At 41.8% G+C, this 21342-nt stretch overlaps 1 protein-coding gene across 12 annotated transcripts in view; it reads right to left on the bottom strand.

Annotated features, from left to right (window-relative positions):
* peli3 (pellino E3 ubiquitin protein ligase family member 3) overlaps window positions 1-21342 on the bottom strand; it is a 43059-nt gene that overhangs the window by 7698 nt on the left and 14019 nt on the right. For 4 of the 12 annotated variants that reach the window (XM_013267363.3, XM_019348806.2, XM_019348798.2 and 1 more), the window contains 4 exons: window positions 17205-17405; window positions 8813-8942; window positions 2040-2141; window positions 351-566 (listed from right to left, as the gene is read on the bottom strand). In XM_013267363.3, the coding sequence (XP_013122817.1) occupies window positions 351-566; window positions 2040-2141; window positions 8813-8942; window positions 17205-17405 (649 nt within the window). Of the gene's footprint in view, window positions 1-350; window positions 567-2039; window positions 2142-8812; window positions 8943-17204; window positions 17406-20780; window positions 20858-21342 lie in introns of all 12 variants that reach the window. The other 8 variants (XM_019348794.2, XM_005465451.4, XM_025899888.1 and 5 more) reach the window with 3 other exon arrangements.

Raw genomic sequence — 21342 nt, 5'->3', positions numbered from 1 at the left:
ATACATGTTATGACATGTGATCTGTTTACTGACTAGTCTTAAAAGTCATAGCTGTGAAGATAAACACATGACCAAAGTCTCTTTCATAACTCATGAGCAACAACTATTAACTCCCTCCCACACACACACACACACACACACACACACACACACACACACACACACACACACACACACACCTTCACGTTTTCATGCAGCTCGATCACATGAACAGACATGCATTCCTGCAGCTGTGATGTCACACGTGGGTGGAACAACCACATCCCTTCTGTCAAACTACCGTGGTTGCTATGGTTACCAGTGGCGCGTACCAAGCGATGCCTGACACCCACGTGGGAGGGAACACTCACCCCCAGGAAGATGTTCTTGGAAGAGTCAAAGCCAGCGGCGTAGATGCGAGCCGTGTAGGGAGCACTGCGCTCACACATGATGCGGCAGGCGTATCGTGAGATGGTGCTCTGAATTGATTGGCCTCCGCCCTCCCCCACCGCACCCCCAACTTGACCACTGCTGCCTGCTGTGTCCGTCACCACAAAATCAATCATGCTTTCTGTGGACCGGCCAATCTGAGAGAACCGAGAGAGACCGTTACAAAGACATGCTGAGCACAAATAGTCCAGTGCAGAGTCTTATTGTGCATGATTTAGAGACATGTGCAATTATTTGTATACAAGCATCATTCGAGTGAAGAATCCTCTAGAAGATAATCATGTTCCAGCTGATTTTTTCTTTCTTTGGTTTTTGTCAGCTGTGTGATTTTTTTAGTAATACTTTATGGACCTTACTGTGTAAAGGGACGTTAAGGCCCTATAATAATAATAAGACTAAATTGATTTACTTAGTTCCCAGGCATATTCTTAGATGTGGAAAGTATAATGCCAGCATAAAGATTATTATTCTGAAAGATGGTGGAACCTGGATTAACAAAAAAAATTCTGTCCATAAATTTTGAATGGCAGAAGCCAGTTTTAGTAACATTTGACTAAATACATAAAGTAGTAAAACACTTGCGTGTGTTAGTGATTTCACTTTGACCGCTCTGAGTAGAAAAGGACCACATGAGAACCAATCAAGTCCGTATACAACGGATACGTCTCTGTGTTTACTATGTGGTGCTGCATTTTGATTTTCAACAAAGTGAGAGTCAACTAACAAAATGCTTTCGAGCCCGTCTCGTGTATATTTTAATTATGAAAAGATCAATGTGTGACAGAAACAGTATTTTTAATTGTTACTAGAAATAGGCTGTACCAGACAAAAGGTCCCTGAAAAACATGCAGACTTTTTTTGTGTATCATCCAGAAGGAGCTGGGACTCTACCCAAAGACAACCGTCTTTACAGCTGTTAGCAGTACAAGCTAAATTCCACTCATGGATCTGACCCTTAAATAGAGAACAGTGGAGCCCTGGCTTTGTTTGGGTCTTTGGCTGGAAAACAACTGCAACCTGCTGAGGGCAAACAGGTCTGACTGCAGACTGGAAAACAGTTGTTGCTGGTTTTACAGCTTTATGTTTAGTATCCAAGTAGGACAGATCTATAGAGTGTGTTCTCAGTCTAACATACCAATGGAAAAATAACAATTGCTTTAAAGTCTGAAGCAGAATAACAAAAAATATTAGTTTAATTTTGTAAATATGTTATAATTAGGTCAATTAGTGACAAAGAACATCAGAGAATATTGTAATCTTTAAGCCTTTTCGTCCTCAGAGACATAAATAAGCTTGAATAAAGGCTTGTAGCCATTATTAAACCTCGATAATCCTTTGATTTGTCATACTGTTAAATGAATATCATCAAATTTCAGCTTATGTTTTTAGAGTTACTATTTTCCTTTTCATATTCTTCCTTGAGCTAAGACTATCTAAGGGTATGTGTTCAAAGGTTAACAGATTTCACCCCAACCAGTGTTCAGTGGTACAGTTCTGTCTTCTGTTTGTGGTATGTTGTTACAATATTTTACACGATTTTTTACTTTCCAGTGTCCTTTTTTTCTACAACAGGAAACAGTGTGTGTGAGTGTGTGTGTGTAGACACTGACCTGAAACATATCTGTGTTGGTGTCATGGGTGTATTCCACAATTACAGAGTGGCTCCGTGACAGTGTGTAGGAGATGCTGTGCTGGCTTTTGTTGCTGAGTGCCTGCCAAAGGAAAACATATTATACATCACACCACATCACATTACTGACCTCCAGAACAATCTACTTGGAGAGCATTTTCTATTTTTAAAGACAACAACAGCACCTGGATTTATATAGGTGCTGAACACTTTAACCCATCTTGATAAAGGGGCCTGCCAAACGCACACTCGGTGCAGCATCTCCCGACAACCCTTTATGAAAAGAGCCAGTCTGAGTAGCCTCTTGTGCTGTAATTTTCACCATCCGGCAAAATTAATTTGCTACTCTCTTCGTCTCTTACAATGACTTTCTACAGTTACAACAAATAATTAAATAAATTATTATTATTGTTTTGGTAATACTCCTACCAAAACCCCCAACAAAAAGCAAAGTACTGGAAGAAGTTGATTTGGCACAAAATATTATATCCTAAATAATTGTATATTTTTTAATGAAAGAGCTAATGACCTGTAAGCTAGAATTAATCATGTGAAAGAGTCAGTGGAATTAATCCACTATGAAATTAAAGAAGTGAAAAAAAATATGAAACTATCAAGAGAGTCAATAAAATTGAGCTAAAAAAATGGAAAGCAAGATACTTGAATTTTCATGTTATAAAAGACGTCGGGACCTATGCCTATAGGGCTACCAGAACTGGAGAATCTGTGCTTTAATGAAGACCTGTGCCCAGATGACCATCAAAGAAGAATTGCACTGGTTGAGAAAACTTGAAAAGCAGGGGAAATGGCCTTTTATACTGGATCCAAACCTCACCTCACTGAAGCAGGAGGGAAAAGAAAAGAGCTTCAACTTCTTGGATAATATGTAACTTCAAGGTGGTGCATACGTTACATAACTCCCATTTTGGGGGTCTCCAGGTTACTGTATTGATCTCATTAGTGCTGCTCAATAATTTTTACATTAAATCTTGCCAACTTTTGCTGTTATTGCTCGCTAGTTCTTAATGCATTATTCTCTACTAAGTGAGATTAGTTTTTTGTAAAAAGGGAGGGAGATGCAATCTTGCTATATCTATGTCATTTTCTATATCTATTTCTATATTCTTAGGATTGTGCAATCGAAGCATTATCATCATCATGCAGCGCCTCTACTCAAGACCTGTGCAATATCAGTTTCAACAGAGACTCTAGAGATTTAGGTGGGTCCAGAAGGAGGTTTTTGAAAATGAAATTTTTATATTTATGCAAATCCAAGTGTGCTAGGGCTCTTGGCTGATTGGTTACTGGGAGACCTGTGCCAGCCCTCTTCCATGCAGATTGAAGTGTGCCAGTCCACGCAGACGATTGGCTGCCTGGAGATCCCATGACACTCCAAGAGGAAATGACTGGCTGATTGTGTGCACCTGTGGGTAGGCTGAAGAGCCTTCACACTGGGGGGGGACTGCTGCTCAGAAGTGAACATGCAGTGTCCTCCTCGTCTGCCTCTCTTTTGAACTTTGTTTGCTAAATCTGTTCGCAGTGTTGCACTTTGTTTGTTAAACCTGGTATATAGCTGAACTTAGTTTTATTAGAGTTTTGTGATGCTGGCTTGCGTTAGTTAACCCTTAGCCTTTACTCTTGGCTGTTTTTTCTTTATGTATTAATTGGTTGCCCAGTGGTCTGTTGAACAGCCCTGTCGGTTTTCTGTTAAAAGTTTGCAATAAACCCTTTTATTTTTACTCAATTTTCGTGTGGGGGCTTTGTATGTTACAGAAAGCGTCTGAATCCTGACAATGAATGAATACTTGAATAACTTTATTTAAAATTATATTACATAAATGTCTTAACAGTACCCCTCCGCGAATCGGTATCTTATCGTGGTGGAGGGGCTCATGTGTCCCAGGGATCCCAGGGGCTACGTTGTCTGGCTTTTGCCCGCTGGTAGGGTCTCCCATGGCAAATTGGTCCTGGTTGAGGGACCAGACAAAGATCGATTCAGAAGACCGAGGGTGAACGTCTGGTGGCTGCACCTAAAGGGACATAGGCCCAACGTCCTGCAAGCCCACCACCCGCAGGAGGCGCCACAGGGATGGATGGAATCTGTGCTGGGTGGCGCCCAGGAGCAGAGTCCCGCGCAGATCAATCCCCGGCAACCAAGACTAGCAATCGGGACATGGAATGTCACCTCTGTGGTGGGGAAGAGCCTGAGTTAGTGCATGAGTTTAAGAGATATTGGCTAGATATTAGTGGAGCTCACCTCAACGCTCGGCTTGGGCTCTGGAACCAGTCTCCTCGAGAGGGGCTGGATTTTATCTCAGTCTGGAGTTGCCCCTTGTGAGGGGCGGTGGGCTGGGGTGGGTATTCAATTCAATTCAATTCAATTTTATTTATATAGCGCCAAATCACAACAAAGTCGCCTCAAGGCGCTTTATATTGTACAGTAGATAGCACAATAATAAATACAGAGAAAAACCCAACAATCATATGACCCCCTATGAGCAAGCACTTTGGCGACAGTGGGAAGGAAAAACTCCCTTTTAACAGGAAGAAACCTCCGGCAGAACCAGGCTCAGGGAGGGGCGGCCATCTGCTGCGACCGGTTGGGGTGAAAGAAGAAAAACAGGATAAAGACATGCTGTGGAAGAGAGACAGAGATTAATATACTGAGGGGTATCCTAGTATCCCCTCAGCTTGCTGGCTGTACGTTGGGTTTTTCTCCCAGTGGACGAGAGGGTTTGTTCCCTGTGCCTTCAGGTTGGGGAATGGGTCCTGAATTTCGTCTGCTCTTATGCGGTGAATGATGGTTTAGAGTACCCATCCTTCTTGGAGTCCCTGAGCAGGGTGCTTGAGGCTGTTCCACCTAGGGACTCTGTTGTCCGACTGGGAGACTTCAACGTTCATGTGGGAAATGACAGCTGGACCTGTAGGGGCATGATTGTAAGGAACGTCCTCCCTGATCTGAACCCGAGCTGTGTTTTGTTGTTGGACTTCTGTGCAAATCGCAGTTTGTCCATAATTAACACCATGTTCGGACACAAGAATGTCCATAGTTGCATGTGGCACCAGGACACCCTAGGCCGCAGGTCAATGATCGACACCTGCGGCCACATGTTTTTGACACTTGGGTAAAAAGAGGGGCTGAGCTGTCAACCGATCACCACCTGGTAGTGAGTTGGATCAGGTGGCGGGAGAGGATGCTGGACAGCCCTGGCACACCTAAACGTATAGTGAGGGTGTGCTGGGAACGCCTGGCAGAGGCCCCGGTCTGCGAGATCTTCAATGCACACCTCCGGCAGAGCTTCAACAGCATTCCGAGGGAGACTGGGGACGTTGAGTCCGAATGAACCGTGTCTGACTTCATTCACAAACAACAAGGTCTGCTTGCTGCTGAGATTGTTGTAGTAAATCACTTATTTGGCTTGAAGGACCGATATAAAAGAATATAGTTTGATGAAATCTGCTGGTATGGAAGGTTGGATCACTACAGGGTGTTGACTGGCAAAAGATTTTTTACCATTCTTAATCCACAGGGTTTAATATAATAGAGTTTAGTGTGTTTATTGCAATTTTTGACCATTCTTCCAGAAACATATTTGTGTTGGATGACAAGGCCTGGCTTGCAGTCTCCAGTCTAGCTCACATGCCAAAAGTGTTCTAGTTAAGGTCAGGAAATTATGCGGGCCGGGTTCTTCCACACCGAACTTGTCATCCATGTCTTTATGGACCTTGCTTTGCCCATTGGTGTAGAGTCGTGTTGGGACAGGAAGGAGTTTCATAATCAGTAATTAGTTACTGATTACTTTAACTCCCTTGATCAACACTAGTTCCAAGACAGGTATACTCCACGCTATGGTAGCTTCGGGCTGTATGCAGACCCTGGTCCACTAAACCCTGGTTCCCCCAGGCGCACTGCTGGGCACAGAGAGGGTGGAGGTTAGGTGCGTGTATGGGGACATTCATAAATATCCCTTGGTTCTGGTGAAAATTAGGTATAAGGGAAAAAAGCATAGACTGACGGCTGTGGCCCAGAGAGCGGATGTTGCTGCATTGCAGCAGTGATTTACAGATGCATTCCCCCCTTTGCCCAGCTGTACGAATCTGGTGTGCAGCCTGGTGTGACGGTGTGTTCACGGCCCTACAGGTTACCTGAGCACAAGACACAAACTGTGCTAAAGGAATTGGCTGAAATGCTGAAGCTGGGAGTAATAGAAGACTCACACAGCGTGTGGTGTAGCCCCATAGTTCTTTTAATAAAGAAAGATGGGTCTGTATGGTTCTGTGTTGACTACCGCAAGGTGAACGAAGTCTCACAGTTTGATGCTTATCCCATGTCCTGGGTCAGTGAGCTCCTGGACCGGTTGGGCACTGCTGTTTGTTTTATGATGCTGGATTTAACCAAGGGCTACTGGCAGTATGGGTCATGCCAATTCCTCACTCTTCAGTTCAGCTTGTTCTGAGCCATTGCCACTTTCCAGCGCCTCATGGACTGGGTGCTACATCCACACACTGGATCTGCTGCTGCCTACCTAGATGTCCGTGAGGCATGCAGGGCTCACGGCCAACCCAAAGAAGTGTGCTGTTGGACGGAGGCTGGCTGATGCATCCATAGATGGAAAAACAGCAGCCCTTTCAGCCTGCCTGCGTCCCAACACAAAAAAGGAGGGGAGGCGGTTCTTGGGGCTAGCTGGTTATTACCACCGGTTTGTGCCTGGCTTTGTGGAGCTGACCAGCCCCTTGACCAACCTCACCCAGAAGGGTGTCCCAGATCTGGTCCAGTGGACGTGTAAGTGTCAACAAAAAAAGACAAGTGTTAGAGGTTTATAAGTTCAAGGTTTTTGTTACAGCTGGGATTTAATGTTAACAAAAGTTGATATAGAACAGTACACCCCTAAAAGGTGTTAAACTAGTTAGAGTGAGACTGAGAGCTGAGTAAAAATAAAATAAAGAGAAGCGTGTTTTTAATATGTGTGGGGTATAATTTAATATCAGCAGAAAAGTTGATACTGAACGTTACACCCTCCGAAAAAGATACCTAAAAAAAGTCACAGAGTAGTAAAAGCTTTGTTTTTTCATTTCTCTCTTTTTTTTTTGTTTGAGAATTAACCTGTGTGCAAACTTCTGGAAAAACAGGAATTAGCCACTGATTTTTTCAAATAAAAAAGCATGCCAAATATTGTGTTTGGGCATAGTGGTCCCATAAATAAAAACCCCAAATACACGACACTGGTCAAAAACTGTTGGAAAAGATGAGGGGGAAGGTAAATATCAGTGGGCTCCACCTTTAAAACCGTTCATGTTGTCATGGTTATGACCCAGTGTTTTGAGTTCTCTTGTATTTTGGTGACTGTTGTGTATTATTTCAGGTTCATTTACTAGTTTTGACTTGATTCTATGTTTCACTTTCTTGTCCATTTAGGTTTCCATTGTGTGGGTGTCGTCTGTGTCCCTCACTGTGTGTTTGTTTATGAGCGTGTGTGTGTCCTTGTGTCTCGTGTCCCTTTTCTGTCCCCTTGTTCTTCTCGTGTTCATTCCATGCCTCCACTGTCTGTAAAGTTTATCAATGTTTCCCCACTCCATCACGTCTTTCCCTCGCTGTCTTGTGCTCCCTCGCCCTCTCTCGTCCCCTCTCCTTCTCTTGCGCTCCCTCTCCCTCTCTCGCCCTCTCTCCCTCTCTTGTGCTCCCTCGCCCTCTCTCGTCCCCTCTCGCTCTCTTGTGCTCCCTCGCCCTCTCTCGTCCCCTCTCCCTCTCTTGTGCTCCCTCTCCCTCTCTCGTCCCCTCTCCCTCTCGTGCTCCCTCTCCCTCTCTCGTCCCCTCTCCCTCTCGTGCTCCCTCTCCCTCTCGTGCTCCCTCTCCCTCTCTTGTGCTCCCTCTCCCTCTCTTGTCCCCTCTCCCTTTCGTGCTCCCTCTCCCTCTCTCGTCCCCTCTCCCTCTCGTGCTCCCTCTCCCTCTCTTGTCCCCTCTCCCTTTCGTGCTCCCTCTCCCTCTCTCGTCCCCTCTCCCTCTCGTGCTCCCTCTCCCTCTCTCGTCCCCTCTCCCTCTCGTGCTCCCTCTCTCATCCCCTCTCCCTCTCTTGTGCTCCCTCGCCCCCTCTCGCCCCCTCTCCCTCACCCTCTTAGGGGTGTTTCTCTCCTTGTGTTCCAACTCGTCCCCCCAGTCTGTCATGTGTCTCGTGTCTGCGTGTTTTATGTCCTATTGATAAGCTTGGGTGTCTTTGTTTGGTTCTCACATGTCACTTCCTGTCTTACTTTGAAGGTACCTTGTCTTACGTGTGTTATATTTTGCTTCCTCTGTCTTGTCGTGTCTGGTTAGCTCCAGCTGTGTTTTCTCGTTCTCTCGGAGTCCTTGTGTATTTAACCTGCCAGTGTGCTTATGTTATACGCTTCCCAGTTTGTTTTTTGTTTAGTTCAGCACTAAAGCTGCCTTTTGAGTTCAGTTTGTTTCCACGAGTCTGCATTTGGGTCCATTCCTTCCTGTCTCATGACACGTTTTGAGGGTTGTCTCTTTCTTACCCTTCAACCTGTTTTTAATTTTATTAACACCAAATAAGGTGAAACTGATCAACAACCCCTGTTCTGATCAACTATTGATCAGAACAATACCCCAGAAGTTTAAGTGAGTGGATGTTTTAAAGTATTAGGTTAATGTTTTGAGCAGTATATACATATTTTTATTGTAACTTATTTTTTGCTCAGATCAGTGACAATTCAATGCTAGAATGAATTATTTAATACTATAATAAACTGACTTCTTACCTTTGACACCAAAGGAGTTGAGACATTGTGGATAACATCAGGTTTGACCCCATTGGCTTTGGGTCTCTTGTAAAGAGCCAGACGACTTCTTCTGCGACCTTTGTCCCCATTGGCCAGTGACCCGTTGTGCCTGTGAAAAATAAAATCAATTGTACCTCACTATAATGGTTATAAAGACTTAAGTTTAAATAATTCCTTAGCAGAAAAGCAAACATTGTAGCTAGGGGCTTTTTAACTCTATATAAAGGTGCTCTCAATGGAAAACTGCATCAGCGCTGGGCTGGTCAGTGGACTTTTGAAATCAACACTGGCAACCTGGGATGAGGAAGAAATCTGTTTTGAAAAAAACAATTTTATGCACCACATATTCAAGTGTACTACGTAGGTGCATGGGTTAAAGTGGGATTTGGCAGGTGGTAAAACAATGACTCATATCAGTCACATATCTATTGGAAGCTCTTGTAGATGTTTTCTTTGTCGACAGGCTATCTGACCCTTGATGTTGCTGGCTCTGAAGTTCACTACTCTTTGTGAATTGTACCAACTATATTCTACAATATATAAACAGCTGTTACAGGAGCCATTGTGGCTGCTTTCCAAATTGTAGCCAGTAAGAAACTTGTACAAAAGCAGTACTTGGCAAGTGTTTCTAAAAAACATGAGCAACTTAAACTCAAATTGATGAAAGTCTTTCAAGAGGCAAGTCAATATACTGAGCAGTCAGATTAAAGAAAAAAAGGTCAACAACAATGATTTAAAATACTGCAAATTACTAGTTTTAGCCTACACTAACTATCCTGTATAACCGCTGAATAAGATTAAATTATAATTTTGTTTGTTAAGCAACAGCTCATGTGCAGATCTACTATCTGAATGAAAAATAACATGAATTAGAATCCCAGAAAATTGATGCTTTTCATCTGAGCATTGCATTTTCAGTGGAAGAAACGTTTCATCACTTTTCACTCAAATGAACTCTTCAGTATCAGCAAACTGCAGGTTTCCATAGACTTATAAACAGTGCATTTGCATTATGACCACAACTAGCACTGCTGACTGACAGTGAGGTGTGTGGTCAGATTCATGATTGGTAATAATCAAACTGATATTGAACAATGGTCATGAATACCATTCAAGGGGAGTTGAGGAATGGCTGCACACTGCACTGTAAGACGGTGAAAGATGCAGCCCCGGCCCCTCTTTGGTTCAGAGATAGTCTTTCCCTTTTCACATAAATGACCTCATTGACTCTGTGCTCAAGCCAGCATTCCTCCTTCTCCAGGATATGCACATCATCCTCATCTTTGAAAGAGGGATTAGTTTAAAATGAGGGCTGCACAGAGAGTTGTCGGAGGCAGCCTCTTAACCATCACAGAAATATACACCTCCAGATGCAGGAAGAGGGCCACCTGTATCATAAAGGACCCCACTCATCCAGCACACTCACTCTTTGTCCTGCTCCCCTCAGGCAGGAGGCTGAGGACCATTAAATGCAAAACCACCAGACACCAGAGAAACAGCTTCATTCCAGAAGTTGTGAGACTTCTCAATACATAATGGACAAGAAACTGCTACTGTAGTACCTTAATCACTACTGATACTTTGCTGCTAAAATTTTTATACCTGCACTTCTATATCTATACTCCATACTGTTACTCAGGTTGTTGCACTTCACTTATTTGTATTATTCTATTACTTATTTGTATTATTTATTACTTATTTGTATTATTTTATTACTATTTGGTATTGTTTTATTACTTGTCATTCTGTTGTTTTTATGGAAAACTGGGACCGTGGGTACATAATTTCATTCCACCTCATGTAAACATGCAATGAGAATAACAATAAAGCTTCCTTGAATCCTTGAACCCCTTATTATTGGCCTATAGGTGTAAATAATCAAGGATCCTAGCCTCATATGGTAGCTCTTCTGTATTGTGCCATCCATTCAATCAGAGGTTGTTTGGTTTCCTTGATGTGCAATTTACGGCAATCCTCCTGGAACTTAACAGAGTGTATCAACCTGTTTGTCCCAGGGGAGCTGACCTTGGGACTGGACCTATTTTTAATGCAAAGTGTTTTGGGGTTTGAAAACCACAGAGAGGTGGGATTATGAAAAAATGGGTCTGCTCACATATAAGGGATCACTGAAGGTTTTTGTTTATGCAGCAGTTATCCTTCTCTCCTGGACTGTCTGCAGCATCCTTTAAGTGCTTTCCCAGCATCAACAAATGTCTAGATTGGATCATCACATTCACTCAATGCCTGTTTGATATCATGTACTTCTGCTGCTCTTGCTGCTGCATCTGTGGGTGGGGATGGTGTTCATTGTGTTTCATAACACAGAATGAACACAGTTTGTGTCCAACTTGTATTTCAGTGGATACGAGTCAAACCTTATTGGCTGATCTGTATGTGTTGGTTATGTTACATGATAACTTTTAAATGCCCATTACTGAATTTCACAGTCTAAGAAATCTAGCCTTTAATTTTCATATCCTCCCTGGTGAACGTCATGTGTTTGTCCACCACTTAATGCGATCAGTGACTTGTGGTATGTCCTGAGAGTTTATTTCCACCCTGGTATTATCCATAAAACTGAGCCAATGGCTGGGTGGTGTTCCGGTTTTCAGTACAGACTTGGTGTAGCTTTCCCCTGCAGTCCATAGGATTGTCATTTTCTAGCTGTGTCAGACAATCTATCAACATCTCGCTGTAACCACAGCCTGGAAAATAAGACGTGATGAAGCAAATACAATATATTTAACATAAAAACACACAAAAAGAGAACCTGATGTCACTCAAAATGAACTTGAATTAAAAGCCAATGTAAAAAAAAGTTTCAGAGTCTTCAGAGTTTCAAGATAGGATTTGAAAGACTGTACAGACTCTGAAGTACAAGTACTGAGTGTAGGCGCTGCAACTGCAAATGCCCGATCTCCTCTATGCTTTAATCGAGACCTCGGCTGTACTAAAAGCATTTGGGTAGATGAGGAGTTTGCTTAAATAGCTGGGTGTTTATTTGAAACATAAAACTGAAATGAGGTAAAAGCATCTTAAAATCAGCACGATAATGGACAGGGAGCCAGTGTAAATTTGATAAAACTGGAGTGATGTGATCGTACCTTCTAACACCTGTTAAAAGACGTACAGCAGCATTTTGGACTAAGAGAATCACAGTAGTCCAATCAAGAGGTGATGAAGGCATGAATAAGTTTTTGTAGGTCTTTAGGAGGAAGATAAGGCTTTGCAACTTCACGTAACTGATAAAAACTGGTCATCACAACTCTGAACACTTGCTTCTCTAATTTAAAAGAGCCATCTCCAGGATTTCTTACAGTCTGGGAATGATGAGGCAAGAGGGCCGAGGGTATCAGTTAACTGATCCAAAAACAATAACTTCAGTTATTTTTGTTCAGGGTAAGAAAATTCTGTGTTAGCCAGTCTGTAATGTCTGATGATGATGTTGTTGTGTGTGCTAAGTGACAAGAGTGCCTTCCTTGTTTTGATGTTGATATTGGATGCTGACAAAATTCTGCTAATGTCAATTTTATTTCTGTAGCACATTATGTGTCAAATTGATCTATTCTATCGTTGCTCCATTGTGATGACCATCTCACACAACACCAGAGAGTGGATGGTTCTGCACTGCAACAGCGTTTTGGCGTTCTCCCAGTGCCTGGTTGCACAACGCTTTTAGAGCATCATTTTGAAACACGCAGTGACAGTGTGTTCATGTTCTTACAGACTGTCTGAGCATAACAGGCAGATTATTCGGAAAGAAGTGGCTGCTATGCTGGAGATGGGGGTGACAGAGGAGTCACAGAGAGCTCGGTGTAGCCCCATAGTTCTTGTAGTGAAGATCACGGTGTGACGCCTACCCCATGCCCCATGCTACTGGTAGATTACCTTGTCTACAGAGTCCAAGGGGGAAAAAAAGGTCTTCTCCACTCTATATACAGTAGTTTGCACTAATTCGTCACTCTTCCTATTCAGAGCACCACTTTGCTGCACCTCATGGACCACGCTGCATCCACACGCTGCACATGCTGCCGTGGATGATGTTATCATCACCTAGGTGGAGCAGATGCAGCGAGCGTCCACAGTCCTAGAGTCCCTGAGGAGCTAGCTGCTGGGGCCAGAGAGGAGAGAGAGGTATCAGGAACATCTGCAGCGAGGAGCGCTGACAAATCACGAGGAGCTGGAAAAACTCCCGACAAAAGCACAACACGAGTAAAAGTATGCTTTAAATAAAGACTCATCCACTGCTGAACCTATTTTTTGTTTTTTCATTAGTGTCTGCTTACATATGAGACTTTGAGTGCTGGACTTTTTTCATATTTTAATTAGAAAATTATCAGACATTTTTAACATATCTGTTTAAAATTACAGATTCTGGTTCATTTTGAGCTAAAGGAAGACCTGCGAAAATCAGGCTCAGTCAAATTCATGCTCAGTCATTGCCAAAGATTTCAGTGTGCTGAAAGCATGTTGGCACACTGCTTAACAACAAATATTTCTGGAACAACTTCACCTACTTCCAAGGTGCATGGAAAAGATAAGGATGTGACGACGCAGAGACTCCAGCAACACTTAAGAGTAACGAGAAACAACTTTAGCCCAGTGGTTCCCAAAGTGGGGGCGTGCCCCCTGGGGGGGGGGTGCAGGGCCATTGCAGGGCCATTAAAAAAAAAAAGAAAAAAAAGAAAGCTTGGACACTGCTAGCATCATGGATTTTTGGTTTTTGACGGGGCTCCCACACAAACGCAAAGCAGAGGACGAAGCATCGCCAAATATGCTTCCAAACAAACTTCCTTCCAAGCCACAGACTAGAAAATATGATGAAGCATTCTTGCCTTTGGCTTCACCTGCACAACAGCTGTAGTGCCAAGGTAGGTCTCCCTGACAGAATGCGTTTCCCCTGTGTCGGGAGCACACGCCGGGCTGTCCAAATCACGGACAAACAGTATCCCACATTCTTCATTTTTAGTTCACAAACACTTCTTATAACGACTAACTACTCCTGAAACTTTTAGCTGTTTATACAGTAAAGTTACAGGAGGATGAAAATAATTGTCAGGCAAAATGTCCTTTATTTGTTGAAATAACCCTGTCCGATACCACGTGAGCACATTATAAGCACACTATATACACGATGTATGAGTTACAGAAACATTGTGGGGGTGTGTACGAGGGCAATAACATGATATAATAAATAAATAAGGGTGGAAGGGCTATGGTCATTAAGGATGTGGATGGTAATTGCACATCTGCCAGAATATTGTACAGAAAAAGGAAAGACCAAAATATTGCACAGTGAATGGCAGCAACAGAGTCAATAGCAGCGACAGAATGACTGTATGGGAGAGGTCTGCTCATGCTCTTAATTTGCACTAATGGTTCTGACAGCCCACAGGTAGAAGCTGTTCTTTAGTCTGTTGGTTTTGCACCTGATGCCAGAGGGCAGGATGTTGAAGAGGTGGTGGTTAGTGTTGTATTGTTTACAGTGTTTGCACTCTGTGCTTATTGTCCCTTGGGGTTTGCCGTGGTGGCAGTGGGGTGGGTATGATTACGAAAGGGGAGGTGTGTTATGTTGTACCAAACCAGTGGTAAATAAAGAAGATGGTGGCTCAAGAAGCAGTTTAAGAATATGTTCTTCATCAGTTTAAGAACAGAATATTACAGTTAGGATGGAGGTGGTATAATCTCCCTGGCTCTGGAGAGATATCTAGAGCTGACAACGGAGTCCAGGGAGGAGAGTGGACAGCCGATCACCTTCTCTGCAGTTCTGATGACCCTCTGGAGTCTCTTCTTATCGACTGTTGTGCAATCAGAGTACCACACAGGGATGGCAGCACACTCTCGATGGTGGCTCGATAGAAGGACACTAGTAGGTCAGGCCGCAGCCTGTTCCAACTCATCTCAGGACACCCTCTCCACTTAGCCACCTTTTATGGACAGGGGAGGGGGATCTGAGTTTGAGTCCAAGTTTACCAGCTCGGCTATAAGAACAACGAATTACAGTAGTCCAGCCTAGAAGTAATAAATATATGAAATTGATTTTCAGCATCATTGTGAGACAGGATATGTCTAATTTTAGAGATACTGAGCAAATGTAAGAAAGCAGTCCTACATATTTGTTTAATATGTGCACTGAAGGACATATCCTGGTCAAAAATGACTCCAAGGTTCCTCACAGTGAAGGCCGAGGCAGTGCAATCCAGAGTAAGGATCTGGTTAGATACTTGTATTTCTAAGATTATTAGTGTCAAGGACAATAACCTCAGTTTGATCTGAATTTAGAATTAAAAAAATTAGATGGAATCCAGGTCTTTATGTCTTTAAGACATTGCTGCGTTATATAAGGGATAATATTCCCAAAAAAGTAATTACATTACTGTTACTTTCCTGTAAGCACGCCACGTTACTAAACTGTGATTTTGTCTGTGAGAGTGTCTCATGACAGTGACGTACGCGTATGAATAATATGGAGTGATGGAGAGAGTACGACCATGCAGCGTTTAAAGCTTGGAAGTAATCACATTACTTTGAGTTTGATTCTGTAAAAAGTGACACAAACATTAGCGTCTGCTGTTCACTCTGTGTGGGAAGAAAACTTCTTTCTACAGTGAAAAATTAAACTTCAAATCTGAGCGAGCAGCGAGCACGCTGCCACGGGAATGTGACACTCACAGAGAAACCCCCGGATCCCCCCCACTGACATGACCACTGTGGGCAAACCTCCACCCGCCCCACTCCTGCTAAACACAGACAATAGATTTAAAAGCTGCTGAATCTTTGATTTTATTTATTTTCTGCTGTGTTTTACTTGCATCTATTTGAAAGAGTGTAAACACAAAACACGATTTTATCTTATATGCTGGAATATGCAGACAATATGTTTAAATGTTAAACACATTACGCATTTTTTTTCTCTAAACACCGCGTCTCTGTGGCTTTTAAACCCTCAAACACGCTGTGTCAGGTTGTTTGATAATTCCAAAGAGCTGCCCAGCCCCCACAAAATGTAGCCCAAACAGCTGATAGGAGTGATACACCCATGCACATCTACCAAGTTAACACTGGTAAAACACTAATACGCTTTAATTTAGCTTGAAATAACGTTCCCCTCTAAAGTACAAAGACAAGACTCAGAATGATTTAAAAAGCAGCCAGTGTCCAAATAACAACTTTGAAATAGCTTCATAAAGCCTGCAGAGCACTTCAAAATAGAAAAACTTAATACAGAGAAATTATGGGAGGCTCAAGACTGGTTGTTGCCAGATGATCACAGACGATTGTCTAAGACTGATTTATTTGATGCTGTATTGTCACAATGACTGTCACATGTCCAAAATAGTCAAGTTAATGTCACATGGCTATTGGTTACATGTCTGCAAAACCTCGAGTGGTTGAAAACTAGTCGTCAAGTCATAGTCAAATCAGTTTGAAGACAAGTTGGCAAGTTTATGGTCTTTACAAGGTAAGCTTCCTGGTCAAATTCCAGATGTGCAAGTGCAACTGGTCATAACTGGACTTTCAATCTCAAAATCAAACAGACAAGTAGATATCCTTGACCTCGATGCCAAACGAAAATCAGATATGGGGCTTGACTGTTATTAGCCTTTTCCCTGAATCATCATTTCTCCATACATGCATGTGACCTACACTGACCTACTGTTTCTAATAGATCAAGAAAATATACAGTGCATCAAGATCTTTACAGCACATCTAGAGAGTACAGAAATAATAAGATGGGAATTATTAACTTATTTACTAATATTTTCATCTCATGGCTAAAACGCCTTTGCTTTGGTTTAGCAGAAATCTGTATGCTGCTTTGAGTTATCCTGATTAGCTCAGTAGAGATGCTCTTATCTTGTGCTGCTTTCCATTTAATGTGGAACTTTTGACACTCAAAGGTCAAAGGTCAGAGCTGGGAGTGACATCATTCCCAGCTTAAACATTTGTTCAGTAGTAGGTTTGGAAAAGCAAAGAGAATTTATTTTGCTCCTTGGCAGAGGGTTGAGCCATTCATGCATTAATAGCAACACAGTGCACTGTACACAGTGTACAGACAGAGCATGTTCAATGTTCTGCATGCATCTCAAGTCACAGATACACAATAGTGGCAGTACAGATTACAAGTTGATACTTTTCCTATGTTTATGTGCATTATTACAATCTTGGTTTGATAAGGTGGGGTTGGTGGGGATGTGCCAACTTTCTGAACTGGAAGTCCAACTTCAGGGACCATTTCAGTTAATAAATGACTGGGAGCTAAGGAAGACTAAGAATTCCAAATATGAATGGAACACACCCGTATAATCAGGCAGATTCATGAAGTTAACATCAGAAGTACATCAGAGGACACGGTGCTTTAATATCATACCCCAAGACGACGAGCTCTCCATACTTTACGGGCTCCTTGTCCTCAGGAAAGACTCCATCGTGGGGTTGTGAGCTTGAGCCCAAAGGAGGCGAGGGCTGGCTCTTGTTGCAGGATGGGCGCAGCTCCAGAGATGGGGGGGGACACAACGCCTCTGAGCTACCCTCCAAAACCATGCCCACCGGCCACAGCTGGGGCTCGCTGCTGGGGAGAACAGGTCAGAAGAAAATCATAAAAGCCTGTGCGTTTGAATGGGATAACGTACATTTAAAGTCGTAGTATATAGTTAGTTATGTTTAATATCTGATCATATAACAATGGTGTGGCAGATGATAAAATGCAAACAATCTAATGCATGAATTATAGGTCAACATTAGCACACAGGCTGCAGTATAACAGTATTCACAGCTTCCTCGAACTCTGCAACCTGCTCAGCACAGAGGTGCAATGTTAAGAAGTGTTTTCACACACAGAAGACTCCTAGCTGAAATCTTCTGGTTGGCCGTGGCCCCGTCTGTATGGAGTTTGCATGTTTTCCTTTGTGTACATGGGATTATTTGATTTCCTTATTCGTTTGTTGTTAGGTTAACAGGTGACTTGAATTATTAAATTTAACAGGTTTTGTCAACAGGCTAACATAGAGAGCAGACAACCATTTGCACTCACAGTCACCCCTGTGTGCACTTCAGAATCACCAGTTAAGCTAACCTCACTAACTGCATGTCTGTGGACTGTGGGAGAGAACCCACACAGACACAGGGAGAACATGCAAGCTCCACACAGAAAGGGCCCGGCCCTGGTGGATTCGAACCAGGGACCTTCTTGCTGTGAAGCAACAATGTGGTGGTGTTAACACTGTTTCCTCACAGTATGAAGGTCCTTTTTTAAACAGAGCAAGAGATTTTTCATCATAGTATTTCTAAACATAATATTTTTCTTTAGAAATCGTTTTTACAAATAACAGAATTATTTCAGAAAAAATCATAAATTACAATCATCAGTATTATGACCTTGTGAAAAAATGACTCTTTTATTTAGAGCCAACCACGATGTGCTGCTCAAACCTTCAAGTAAAATCAAGTTAAAGCTTTTAATTTACACACAGTATAAAGACACCAGCAAAGGTCTGAGCTGTCACTTGAAGAAGAACGATGCCAAAAACAGAAGAAATCAGGTTAAACATGAGACAAGTAATTTTTGATGCTGACAAAGCAAACGTCACATCCAACTTATAGCCTGTTTTTCCAATTTTCAAGTCCTGGGATGAAACATGTTAAGAAGCAACTCAGAGCCGACGTAGGTCGACGTAGCAAACAATAGATTTAGAGACTGAAAGACAATCAGAATCAGCTTTACTGTCCAAGTATGCAGACAGAGTATTTGGGTATTTCTTTGATTTCAGAGTATGTGGCAGATTAGACACACACGATGCAGACAGTAGCAACAGACAGACAAAAATAAAAATGACTCTTTGGTTCAGCAGCAGGTGTGATGAGTCTTTTATGTACAAACACTGAAGTGTTCAGAGGGTTTCCCCCTGTGGGGTGCAGTGCTGTGTAGTGCCTACCAGAGGGGAGGAACCTGAACAGATTGTGTTTGGGGTGCGAGAGCTTTGCAGTTATGTTTCTTTCTCTTTTATTCAATTTTTGTTATTTATATAGTCCCAAATTACAACACCAGTAACTTCAAGTCAAGTTTTTCTGCAGGCCTGACTGTCTATGACGATCTGTTCTTCCTGAGCTGATGGAGGAATTATATCCTCTGCTGGGCCTTTGTAATAAAACTAGTTAGAAATGTGTGTAATGATCCCAGAACAACTGCCAAGACACTTGTGAATGAGTTAACCAAGTCCTGAAGTGTCGTCTGAAAGAAGACTATAATCATATTCATGCACACAAACTGACTGTGAGGATTACAAAGAAAATGTCTGTTACAGAAAATATTCTGTGAAAAAACCAAAATGTCCATAAATATTACAGAGGACGTACTTTAAATCTGTCCGGGCAGAAAAAATTACATTTTTTAAAAGTGTGTGTTAAGCATATATATTTATTTAATTAATAATAATTATTATAATCCAAGATTTAACCTTATTTACAGTATGAGTATTATTAACATCAAACTACACTTAAAAATACTTTAAAGTTGAACAAAAACTACAATATTAACTCGAAACACTTTCAAACACAGCACAGTAATAAACAACAATATACTTCTATAATGAAGTCTTTGTATTTTGTCAGTATTTCAGCATTACAACACTGAGCTTCAGGTTCACATAGTGAGCGTCGGACATAGAACTCAGTTGTTTGAAATGTAATATAAGACAGCCCTGAAAAACAGACTGCTGGACCTCTAATGCAACACCACAAGTCCTACAGTTACACGTATCTCAAAAAGGAAAGTAAATAGTCAACCTCAACTTTGCTGATTTTGTGAGCCATTAGCAAAATAAAATCCTGAGCTGACAGGATGTGAAATCTCTCATATTAATTTAGTAAAGCCGGACACGGCCCAATCAGATTCCTCAGTGTTTCCTTTGAAAGTTGCTGCCTTCAAGCCCAAAACAAAGTGGACGATACTTGCAGTTCCTCCAAAGTATTCTTAAACTCAGGACAGTATCCAGAAGTACAAAGTAAGTGTGCAGCGGTCCAAATAACATAACAGCAGCAGCTACGACAGAGTGAAATGACTCCATACTGCTTTAACATTTTTATTTGTAATATTAAGTATAGTCAGATATAACTTTGTTAGAATCTAAAGGATTATTAAAGTATAACCAATAAACCATGTCTCTGTCCTGAGGGAAGCTGAACTGGTTTTGGCTTGTTTGAGTTTACTGAAAGCTCTGACGTGCAGCAGCACTGTGCAAACTCCTAACTGCTCTGTTTGTGTGGTTATAATGATAATGTATTAGTATTACAAAATAAATAGTGTGTAGAAAAAAAAATTACCAAGGGGGCTCCATCAATGAGACATTTTTGGCCTACTTCTTCAGAAATGACTGGCCCTGGTTCACTGTCAGGAGCGCTGATATGTTTGGCCTGGCACCAGGTTATCACATAACTGACTTAGTGTCAGTATCAACACTTGCATTGGAGCCACACAGCCAGTAAAGGTACACAGCAATAGCTAAGGTGGAAGAGATGTCAGCAACTGCCGAGTTGAGCAAGTGTCCCTTTGTCCTGCATTTCACCCACTGAAGAGAGAGATTCAGCAGTGCCTCCATAAACCGAAGCTTGAAGGCTGGACAGGCTTTGCACCTGACTGATAAGCTCTATGAGAGGTCCAGAGGAAGTCTGTTGTATATCAAAGTCAACGTTTGAAAGCCAAAGCTGCTCAAGATTTGCAGAAAAAAAAATCAGTGCATGTCTCAATCTGTTTAAAAGAACGAAAAATATTTGTTTTAAAAAAGACTGTGGCACATACTTCATATATATATAATTTTCTTTATCTTGTTTTCATCCACATCCACAGATGAGAGGGAAAGAAAAAAATAAATACATTTGTCATATGATCGTTATACAGAGCATTTTTTAAACAAAACAAATGTGATTTAAACACATTTTAAATACTCACCAATCCTAAAGAGCTTTTACAATGACAGAGCTAAATGGAGACCAACTACTGCATTTCATAGGCAGAATATCACATATCTGTAAAATAACAAAATTATCCATTAGTCTTAAAGCCATTTTCACAACAGTGAGGTAAAGCATTCAGCACAGTTCTATCCTGAATATAGAAATAATAAACACACATGTTAGCATTCACAATAAGGCAGCTCATCACAGTGTAAATGACACCAATGACGAAGGCTTCTGGGTTACAGTCACAACATACTGAGATGCTAGATGTAGATCAGTCACAGCAAAGAAACATCACAGACAGACACATTAATTATCTATTAACATTCTCATACACACAAATGGGAATTATACTTTAGGCTTTAGAATATTATTTATTCATTTATGCTAAGTACAATTTTCTCTACAAGTTATTCTTAAATTTTTAGAAATCTTTAGTGAAACACAGAAGAATATCTGAACTAAAGTGGACACCATGCTAGACGCCCAACAGCTTTCTATGAGGAGCCGTACAAGCCAAAATTCATTCTTTCACTCTCACATAGTTTTATTTT

Source organism: Oreochromis niloticus, linkage group LG3 (genome assembly GCF_001858045.2).
Source record: "Oreochromis niloticus isolate F11D_XX linkage group LG3, O_niloticus_UMD_NMBU, whole genome shotgun sequence".
NCBI classification, from domain to species: Eukaryota; Metazoa; Chordata; class Actinopteri; order Cichliformes; family Cichlidae; genus Oreochromis; species Oreochromis niloticus.
The sequence above is the reverse complement of the archived record's forward strand: the minus strand, read 5'-3'. Positions and strand labels throughout refer to the sequence as shown.